The sequence below is a fragment of the Oncorhynchus nerka genome, linkage group LG6 (genome assembly GCF_034236695.1).
Source record: "Oncorhynchus nerka isolate Pitt River linkage group LG6, Oner_Uvic_2.0, whole genome shotgun sequence".
Classification (NCBI taxonomy): domain Eukaryota; kingdom Metazoa; phylum Chordata; class Actinopteri; order Salmoniformes; family Salmonidae; genus Oncorhynchus; species Oncorhynchus nerka.
The window spans coordinates 32,482,560-32,493,878 of NC_088401.1; the positions used below are offsets into that span (position 1 = coordinate 32,482,560).

The window sequence follows — 11,319 nt, forward strand, 5'->3', positions numbered from 1 at the left end:
GAGATCACCTCTATTCTAAACGGGGCAGGAAGCCAGTCCAGAGTCTTCCACTGTGGATGAACTTAGTTGCCAGGTGAGATCACCTCTATTCTAAACGGGGCAGGAAGCCGGTCCAGAGTCTTCCACTGTGGATGAACTTAGTTGCCAGGTGATCTGTTCCACAACATTCCACAATGATACCATCATGAAAAAAAGGTGTATATTTGTTAGATTATTATTTATTTTTTACATTGTTGTGAAATTAATCTAGGCTACCACTAATGTCTACACAGTATACAAATAAGTTACTGCTGCAATGAATTTGATTATTAATAACTTTAAACACATGGTCTATAACCTCTACAGACGAAGTAAATGTTGCTATATATAAACAATGAAAACATTGCACCAATAACTAAATATGGCTACCCAGGTGCATGAATATCTGTAAGAATCTATGTGGTACAGTATTTCAACAATGAAAAGAGGAGGTAATGTAATTAAAAACCAAAAAACAGAGAAGGGAACATCTATTTTGGTTCAAAACTTTATTTTTTAAAAGTGCAAAAGTATAAAACAGCTATACATAAAACCTTCAAATAGTAACTATACATTATTTATTATCACAAAATGTATTTATATTCCTGCTCAGGAGCTTTCCCCTTTGCACAGTGTGTGAAACTAGCATCATCACAATTCAAATGTCCTATAGCTTCTCAGCTCATAAAGTGACACAAATTGAACGTCCTTCACACAAAAAGAAAATAACATACTGCATTTAAAACCTCAAATGAAAGAGTTCCCACTGTTCCCACTTGCCTTTAATGGTAACAGAATGAAAGAGAAAGACAGAGCTAGACAGGGAGGGAGAGATAGAGAGAGAGAGAAGATAGAAATAGAGAGAGGAAACAGAGAGAGACATTTGAGGTCAGGTTATGTACTGTAATAGCTGCAGTAGTAGAGACGTGATTGACAGACAGGGCAGACCAGGAGGTTAGGAGTTGTTGTAGTTACAGTAGTACACTGTGCTGGCATCAGAGAGCACAGAGGATATCAGGCTCTCAGGTCCCTGCATGTTGGCCTCATGCACCCCATAAGACAGGCCTGTCATGTCTCCAGGTCTGGAGGAGCTCAGGTACTGCTCAAACTCACTGCGGTCCACCTCCCCTATCAGCTCTGAGGGGTGCATCTGCTCCACCTGGTCTGCTGGGTGGGGTTGGGAGTCTGGGGGAGGGGAGAGCTGTCCTGCCCCATGGCCTGGGTGTCGCTTGGGGTGACTGGGGCTGCAGTGCTGGCTGTAGTACATGGCCAGTTGGTTGAAGGTGGGGGGCATGGGGCCAGCCTGGGAGGCTTGCTGCTGCTCTGTGGGGGAGGAGTGGTGTCTGTGGAGCATGGGGTTGGCGTGGTGGTTGGAGTGAGGGTCCTGAGGTGGGTACTCTGCCCCCTGAGAGTGGTAGGCATACACGGGCATCATGTGGCACTCCTCCTGAGAGTGGCTGTGGAAGAACATGGAGTCTGTCTCCACGGCATCCAGCGGAGATGTGTCGGGGGTGGGCAGGCAGTAGGATTCGTAGGAAGCCCCTCCGAGGGCCTGGGTTTCGCGGTAGTGGCCGAGGGATTGAGGAGACACTTGGTAGCCATGCTCATGGTGGTAACCCATGCTCTCCATACACACCCTACCTTCCCCACCCAGGGAGGTGCTCTGCTGGTTGGACATGCTGTGGACCAGGAACCCGGAGTCCAGGCGCTTAATCCTCTTCGCCTGCTTCCTCCTCCGGGGTCGGTACTTGTAGTTGGGGTGATCCTGCATGTGCTGCACCCGAAGCCTCTCAGCCTCCTCTACAAACGGCCGCTTCTCCAACACAGGAAGGGCTTTCCACGACTTCCCTACAGATCAACAACAAAGCCCACGTCAGTTATAGCGGCATCAGGCATGCAGTCTGGTGATGCGCTCCAAAATAGCTCATCATCAATTTAGTAACAGCAGAACTTTCATTTCGAAATAACATTAGTGTTATTATTGATCGTACATTTGTTGTGATTGATTCATTTGAGTTACCTAGACTATTTCAATGGCCAGAATAAGGGCAGGGCGTTAGCATCATGTGCTTTTTCAAGAGAATTATGCTTTTTCAAGATAATTTGGCCCTATGCAAATAGCCTACTACAAACCAAAATCATGGAAGTATAGGCATAAAATAATATTTAGAATATTGCTGCTCGAATAAATGCAGTATGCTTCCACGTGGTAACACACTGCTTAAAATTATACAAATTCCCTAGCATTTGATCACTTATGAAATATTATTGAAATACTTGCTAAACAAGAAATTCCCATTGGTCTTTACAAATATCACGTCAGTAACAGGCCTACACAATCAATTGCTATTTAGTTTCCTTACCCAACATTTTGCTCAACTCCGCATTGTGCAGGTCTGGATTTTGTTGTGCCAGCCGCTTGCGCTCATCCTTCGCCCACACCATGAACGCATTCATGGGTCTCCGGATCCTCGGCTCATTCTTCCCACGGTTCTGGTTCCCGGAGCTGGACTCGCTCTTCTCTTTGGTGTCCCCGAGAGGGCTCAGGGGGTCTGCCCAGTGACAGTGTCCCATTCCAGGCATCATGATTGAGATCGCGCACCTAGCCTGGTTCTGATCGTCACTGGCGTAACCCGCATCGGGACTACTCATCGCTGTTCACCTTCGGGCTATCGACACCAACCGGGCAGCAACTCGCGTAAATAAAATGAGAAAATAAGTGTCACTTGCTGTGTAGGTATATAAAAGGAAAGTTTTAATAACGCAAGTAATAATAACTATTCAAAACTGAGTGGAAAATGTCCGTCACTGTTAGATAATAGCTTGGAGCTGACTAAACTAGAACTGACTATCTACTCTGAGGTTGGGGATACTTTAAGCGCATAGGCAACCAATCACAATAGGGTGGGAGTGCTCAGTACGCCTGAGGTGTAAAAAGTTTCAAGTTAGCTGCCTTCCAGCCTTGTTGGGAGCGGGATACCACACATTGTCCTCTATGTGTAATGTGAGGTGCCCACTGTTAGAGAATGGATTAAACATTTCATTTTCATTTAAATGTTTATTCGTTTTTTTTCTTCATGTGATACAAGACTGTGGGTGTAGGCCTAAGTGTTACTGTGCGTTTTACAGTTATGATTCAAATAGAACATATTGAATTCGTGACATAAACTCCACACAAATGTTTTGGATACATCAACCTATAGGGCTATAGGGGAAAAATAATGCCCAATTGAGCAAATATCAAATAATTAATAGTCTACAAAGTCATTTATTTCAGAAACATTTGAAATAAATCCATGTGCTGCTGTTCTGCGAGACATGTTCTCAATTGCTCATGCCATCCCTTTTAAATATTTGTTTACGTTTTTTGTCATGTTTATATAACTTATATCACTGTATACCACCAGTAAGTTTAAACTATCCTAAAGTATATATTATTCAGACATAGGTCTAATACACACGCACTCTCTTTCATCTGTGTATTGAGATGCTGGATTTGGTAACTGGAAGTTCAGGTTTACGCAGGAAATAATTCCAATGCGCAGATTTTAGCATCATTATAGACTGTCGGCTAGGGTTCACAGCCATTGACTGAGGCTGGATGTAGATTATGTTGATTCAAAGAAGCGTTAATTAGGGGTTAGACATTCTTATAGGAGATGCTGGTGAATACACTATATTTGCAAACAGTCGAGATAGATTAAATGAACAGTCATCTATCGGGCTTTGTTGTCTGTGAAGTGCAAAACCTGGGACCACGGGTAAGGCAGTGGTGATTATTGGGCCGTATTCTTCAAGGTCGAACATGACATGGTTGTATCTGACAGCAAGGCTAGGGTCGGTCTCCAAATCGGTTTCTCTCACCCTAGCAGAAGTTCTTTAAAAAAAAATGTAACCTTTATTTAACTAGGCAAGTCAGTTAAGAACAAATTTGTATTTACAATGACGGCCTATGGGGAACAGTGGGTTAAATGCCTTGTTCAGGGGCAGAACGACAGATGTTTACCTTGTCAGCTCTGGGATTCAACCTGGCAACCTTTAAGTTACTGGCCAAATAGGCTAACCACTAGGCTACCTGCATTATATCCCTGTCTTTTTCACTTGAAACTGTCAAAACAAGTAATTCAATTAGATTTAATTTAATTACACTAATATATCACTAAAAATATGTTGCAGGTGACCTTGGTCACTCTGAACCCTACACACACTACTCTCCTCCACACATTGGCAGGAGCTCACCTGAGCTGAGTACTGGCATCTGAAATGTTCTACTGCTTGAGCTCCTGTTCCTCTTATAGAATATTAGCTCAAGAGTATTGTGGAGCTCCTGCACCTAAACATAAACAATACCGGCACCCAAAATGAGTACGAGTACCTTTTTCAGTCAAAGTCAAGCACTGGTGGTGGATGAATGAGAGTGTGTAATTGTGTATACTTTGTAAAGTAATTTATCAGTGCTTAAAATTAGGAATAAAAGAAGTCCAGCAGCCTGAAAAAGCTATATATAGGAAGTATTTAAAACTTCAGAAAAATCACTTCTTCTTTTCATCTGCTACAGATATGACCACTGCTCACAGAAACGTTGTTATAAAACCATGGCTGATCCCTTGACTATCGCCTACAATCCTGTAGAAAGTCGCCAATCACCATGCAGCCTACATGAGACCCGAGAGAACAAGGTGAGGTGAGAGAGCTACTGTTGACTGAATCAGCTGCAGCCAGAATATCAGTCCACCCACACACCTCACACTATTTGAATGTTTTAATAAGCAGTCGAGAACCAAGCCGTGTCCATAGTGGTCAGGAATCAAAACAACAGCCAGAGACTGCAGGCGTCCTTATCAGTAACGGCAGGGCTTAACCTGCCAGCTCCCTTCTTTTCTTCATCTGTCCTCGAGCCGTTCCCATCATGCCATGTAGACACAGTTAGATACAGCATGTCAGACTGGAGCCTTTCCTCTCTCAGGTCAAAGAGGCCTGACAGAAATATGAGAGATGCTTATACAACCCCATCGTGCCCTGTCTCGGTATAGCAAGGGGATCCAGAGTATACTGGCTGACCCTTTTGGAGGCGGTGGTGTTAGAGGGGTCTTGCCCTGTCACAGTCCGTGCGCTCGGACAGGATCTGGTGCTATAACATTGGCATCGTCTATTTTACAGCTGATGACCTGATACGGTTTTCCCCCGTGGTCTCATGAGACTGGACTGAAACCTCACTAGTTTGAAAATGTGTGTGTGCATGCTTATATATGTCTATGAGTGGGTTTGCATGTGTGAGTGCCAGCAGCCATGGTGTGTGTGTGTGTGTGTGTGTGTGTGTGTGTGTGTGTGTGTGTGTGTGTGTGTGTGTGTGTGTGTGTGTGTGTGTGTGCGTACATGCCTTGGCTGTCTCCTGGTGTGTGGGAGAGAAAAATACTATCTTTTGATGGGAGAAGTCATAAAGCCACATTTCCTATACAAGGTGAGGTTCAGAGTCCCCCCAGAGGAGGGGAGTAGGGCAATAAGAGGAGGCGACACGCCCCGCGGCCATCCCCCGTCCTCCCGTGTCCCCCACCCCGTGCCTGGGGAGTCTGGGGCTGGGTGGGGGCCAGGGCTCTCGACGCCAGCCTCTGGGCTCCACGCTCAGGGAGAGGTCACTAGGCTTGCTTACACAATGGCATTATCTCAGTTCCAGCCTCGGCTACTGCAGCGGTGAGCACTTCCTGTCCCTCCGCAAGCACTTCCTGTCCTTGGCGTAGCAGCACAAACTGTCCGCCTTCCAAGCGAGTTCTGACACACTGTCGAGCTGCTGGTCGCCAGACTCACTGTATAAATGTCTGTGGGCGGCTTTCTTGGGAATTGCACAATGCGATTGCCGAGTCCTTTGTGTTGAGTTGCGAGGCAGCCATGTTTAGTTTAAATCACTGGTACGGAAGGCATATATATGTTAGCACTCTGCTCAGATCCCAAGACACTATCAGGCTATAAGAGCCTGAGCTCGGTCAAAGCCATAGAAAGGCAAAGGTTTACCAATGGACCTACTACTCAAGTTCAAACGTCATGGTTCGTTCATTGGAAGAAATAGTATCGTGGATATTCATTTATGCTATTTTGAAACATCCAATTTCAAGGCCCTCCAACAGTGACACACAAAAAACACATGAAAACACAAATGAACGAACAAATGAATAAATGAAGGCTAAAACACACATAGTGCAATCACTGACCAATAGGAAGTGAATAGAATAAATGTGTGTGATAGTCTGTGATTCTATGAGTGTTTAGACTAGGTCTGGTTATGATTACCTCTATCAACTGCCTGAGGGGGGACGGGGGGGGACGGTGCCTGCAGGAAGGGGGAACGGGGAGGATGGAAGAGGAGGTTAAAGAGGGTAGAATGTAATGTAACAGGTGTTCTCAGTCATACACCATACTCCTCTCTCCCTCTTCCATCACCAGTATGTAAATAGAAATCTAAGGTGATTAAAGCCACTTCATAGTTGCTAATGAAATGCCATCAGACGCTCAGCCTCCATTAAGGCTGAGTTGTGAAGCAACATGTAGTTAAGATGACATGCTGTATCTATTATTTTGCGACGCCCCATATACTGTAGGAAAACAGCTCTCTGAAGCTGTAATAACCCGGCTAATTCAGTATCCTTACTTTCCATTGTATAATCAAATCAGTGAATGTATGTTTGACTATGGTATTTAGATTTTTTATGTTTGTTTTTTCGTTTTTTTTATTATCTCATTACTAATCTGCTCCATTGAAACAGATATAAGATATGAAAGCTTGTGCTCAGGTCAGGTTACGCTCAGATGGCTGATGGGAAAGGTTGTGTGGTGGTTGAGTGTGCTCCTGTTCCTTTCTTACTTCCCTGTGTTAAAGCCTGTGACCTCGATGTTTGGACTCCACAATCCCACAATACCTCAGTGTGAAGCAGATCAGAAAATGAACAAGAGAAAGATCTTACTTTCTTTCTGTCCTCAACTGACATACCTACCAGTCGATGTTGTTATTGTAAAAGATCATGCGTTTTCAATGACTTTCCTTGTTAAATAAAGGCAAATAATAAAGTCACTGAATACAGTGCATTCGAAAAGTATTCAGACCCCTTGACTTTTTCCACATTTTGTTACCTTACAGCCTTATTCTAAAATTGATTAAAAAACAAAATACCTCATCAATCTACACACCATACCCCATAACGACAAAGTGTAAACAGTTTTTTAGAAATTGGTGCAAATTGACAAAAACATCAAAAACAGAAAGACCTTATTTACATAAGCATTCAGACCCTTTGCTATGAGACTCGAAATTTAGCTCTGGTGCATCCTGTTTCCATTGATCATCCTTAAGATGTTTCTACAACTTGATTGGAGTCTACCTGTGGAAGATTCAATTGATTGAACATGATTTGGAAAGGCACACACTTGTCTTTTAAGGTCCCAGAGTTGACAAGGCAGGTCAGAGCAAAAACCAAACCAATTGTCCGTAGAGCTCCGAGACAGGATTGTGTCGAGGCACAGATCTGGAGAAGGGTACCAAAACATTTCTGCAGCATTGAAGGTCCCCAAGAACACAGAGGCCTTAAATGGAAGAAGTTTGGAACCACCAAGACTCTTCCTAGAGTTGACCACCTGGCCAAACTGAGCAATGAAGGGGAGAAGGGCCTTAGTCAGGGAGGTGACCAAGAACCCGATGGTCACTCTGACACAGCTCCAAAATTCCTCTGTGGAGATGGGAGAAACTTGCAGAAGGACAATCATCTCTGCAGCACTCCACCTATCAGGCCTTTATGGTAGAGTAGCCAGACGCAAGCCACTCCTCAGTAAAAGACACATGACAGCTCGCTTGGATTTTGGAAAAAGGCCCCTAAAGACTCTCAGACCATGAGAAACAAGATTCTGTGGTCTGATGAAACCAAGATTGAACTCTTTGGCCTGAATGCCAAGTGTCACATCTGGAGGAAACCTGGCACTGTCCCTACCCTACGGTGAAGCATGGTGGTGACAGCATCATGCTGTGGGGATGTTTTTCAGTGGCAAGGACTGGGAGACTAGTCAGGATCGAGGGAAAGATGAACAAAGCAAAGTACAGAGAGATCCTTGATTTAAACCTACTCCAGAGCTCTCAGGACCTCAGACTGAGGTGAAGGTTCATCTTCCAATAGGACAACAAGAGAAAATAGCTGTGCAGCGATGCTCCCGATCCAACTTAACAGAGCTTGAGAGGATCTGCAGTGATGAATGGCAGAAACTCCCCAAATACAGGAGTGCCAAGCTTGTAGATATATACCCAAGAATACTTGAGGCTGTAATCGCTGCGAAAGGTGCTTCAACAAAGTACTGAGTAAAGGGTTTGAATCCTTATGTAAATGTCATCACTCTGTTTTTTTATATACATTTGCAAAAAAAAATCGAAAAACGATTTAATCACTTTTAGAATTTGGCTGTAACGTAACAAAATGTGGAAAAAGTCAAGGGTTTTGAATGCTTTCAGAAAGCACTATACACCCCCCCCCCCTCTTAGCCAAAAGGCTGTGTGTGTGTGTGTGTGTGTGTGTGTGTGTGTGTGTGTGTGTGTGTGTGTGTGTGTGTGTGTGTGTGGGCTATAGATCCCCCTCAGGGGAATGCTGGGAACATGAGGCCATGAGGAAAGGGGTGTAGGGGTGGATGTGTGTGCCTCAGACAAGCACAACACAGAGTAAACCCTCTCCACTCTCTTTTCATTGTTCTGAAGGCGTTAATCTGTCAGGGATCTGCTGGGAATCAGGTGGGAATCTCCTTGGGCACATTGTCATCGTTACCGGTCTGGGCTCATTCTGGTACCCTCTCGTCCCTTTCTACCACCTCAACACACTCATGCATGCTCGCACACTCTCTCTCACACTCCTCTGGGGGGACTCTGAACCTCACCTTGTATAGGAAATGTGGCTTTATGACTTCTCCCATCAAAATATAGTATTTTTTTCTCTCCCACACACCAGGACACAGCCAAGGCGCACAGACACACACACACACACACACACACACACACACACACACACACACACACACACACACACACACACACACACACACACACACACACACACACACATCGCTCTGGGCTGATGTAGTTGTGATTAAACCTGTTCTTGTTTATCTCCACAGGTCAGTTCAGAGATGAGCATATCCGCCTCATCCCCCGCCTCGCCTTCACTCTCTGTCTGTTTGATTAATCCCAGTCCTGGATCCAAGACACGTTTTCAATCTTCCTTTAGTCATGCTAACAGGAGGATGTTTGAAAACTTTTCACCTAAAGTTGTGGTAACCTCTGGTTTTGTGGACTTCCAGGGGGTCGAGCAACAATAAGACGGAAACGCAAAGTAAAATAATCAAAGTCACTTTCCTGAGTACATGACAACTATGGTGGTGTTTCTTCACTCTTGTAGTGTATGGCTTCATAGGATATAAAACCATTCCTCTTCAGTTTACAGTAATGTACTGTTAAACCAAGTTTCTTTGGAATTTACGGTAACATACTGTAAAAAAAAAAAATCGCAGTAACTTACAGGTAACTGGCTGACAGTAACTTATCGTAAAAAACACAGGATTGTTTTTACAGTGCATATACAGAAAGGATAATGGCAAGGAACAAACACTTAACATGTTGAAATGCCAAATGACCAGGGATATACGGACTAAAATGAAAGATAAGATTATAGGATGAGTCGCTTTAGGTCCCCACTGCAGTCTGTAGAGTGATTGGGGACGTGTGTGTCTGAATCCAAATGAATCCAGACTTAAATGAAGGTACAGCCTGATTAAAGTGACCCCCTCCTGTCTATTCCAGTAACTTTACCTGTGATTGATAAGTCATTGTGTCATCATCACCATTTTGGGATAAAAAGGATAAAAGTCTCACTCACTCGTGAATCACATTTTAAAATAGAAGCACAGGGGTGACTATTAGTTAACCGGGGAAAGGGAAAACCCATGTTTCCTTACTCAAATGAACAGAGAGGTCAGTCCTTAAAGGGAGGACAATGGCCACATCCCAAATGGCGCCCTATTCCCTGTGTAGTGCACTATGGCCCTATGGGCCCGGGTCAAAAGTAGTGAACTATATAGAGAATAGGGCACCATTTGGGACGTAACCAATCTCTTTCATCTTGATCACTTTTACTGCCCTGACCTGCCTAACTCTCCACCAATGACCACTGCATTGTCTTGGCCCACGGGCTAATTGTGACTTGTGTTTATCATTTTTATGACTTTATCCGTGAAGACAGAGGTATGGCTGGCTTCCTGACACTCCAGGCTTCTTTTTAAACCACATTATTAGGGTCAACATTGGACCCCGTCTTCAAACTGTATTGTTTTCGGCAGTGCAATAATGTTCCCAAACTGATAAGACCCTATCTATTTTGGGTTTTGCGCAGAAAGGGATTTGTCCCTGATACATGATTTCTGTGTTCCGGGGAAGAAGTTATTTTAAGAGTTAAGTTTCAGGGACAGCATACACTGTGTGATAAATGGGAGATACAGTCAAATCTGAAAAATATCTCTAAGATCTGTGTTGTGGTATGATCAGGATGACTCGTGGTGAGAAAAATGTGTAACCTTTATTTAACTAGGCAAATCAGTTAAGAACAAATTCTTATTTACAATGATGGCCTACCGGGGAACAGTGGGTTAACTGCCTTGTTCAGGGGCAGAACAACACATTTTTACCTTGTCAGCTCAGGGATTCGATGCAGCAACCTTTCGGTTACTGACCTAACGCTCTAACCATTAGGCTGTAGATTGTCTTTAAAGGGGCCGTCAGCAGTTAAGACATCTATTTGTGGACTTAAAAATGAATGCCATGTACCCATTCATTAGAATATAACTTAGAAATGCCTCATGAGCTTAGCTCAATTGTCGTACCCAATCAGAACTCAACACACTGTACATGCTTGTTTACCTCCAATGTTTGTTTACAAAGTAAAAACGATCATTTTGATATCATGGATGGTCAGTCCTTGCATCCAGGGCTCTGCCTATGAATTTCTCCAGCCCCATCCCTCAGCTTTTTACCACTTTGTTATTGTTTCTACTGTTGATTGCCCGTTTAAACAGCGGTATTGTCCCTCTGACAACTAGCTACCACATAAATAGTACTCTCCACGTCTTGGCATGCATTTGACCCCTCCGCCCTGAAAAGAAGTCCCTCAATTCATCTCATCTGTCACACATACAGGTGACGCATAATAGCACCTTCCTATTTCCATTCCTACAGTTCAACACATGTAGATGCCTATGCATCCACGTTTGTGTGCCTTTTAACTAACT

The 11,319-nt window shown here is 43.9% G+C and overlaps 1 protein-coding gene across 1 annotated transcript; it reads right to left on the reverse strand.

The window, feature by feature from the left end:
- Positions 1–508: 508 nt before the first annotated feature.
- LOC115131109 (transcription factor Sox-17-alpha-A-like) lies at positions 509–2,877 on the reverse strand. Its single transcript, XM_029662716.1, has 2 exons — positions 2,382–2,877; positions 509–1,866 (listed from the first exon to the last, which is right to left on the reverse strand). The coding sequence occupies exons 1-2, from the start codon at positions 2,668–2,670 to the stop codon at positions 974–976; spliced, it is 1,182 nt and encodes a 393-aa protein (XP_029518576.1). The 5' UTR covers positions 2,671–2,877; the 3' UTR covers positions 509–973.
- Between the last annotated feature and the right edge of the window lie 8,442 nt (positions 2,878–11,319).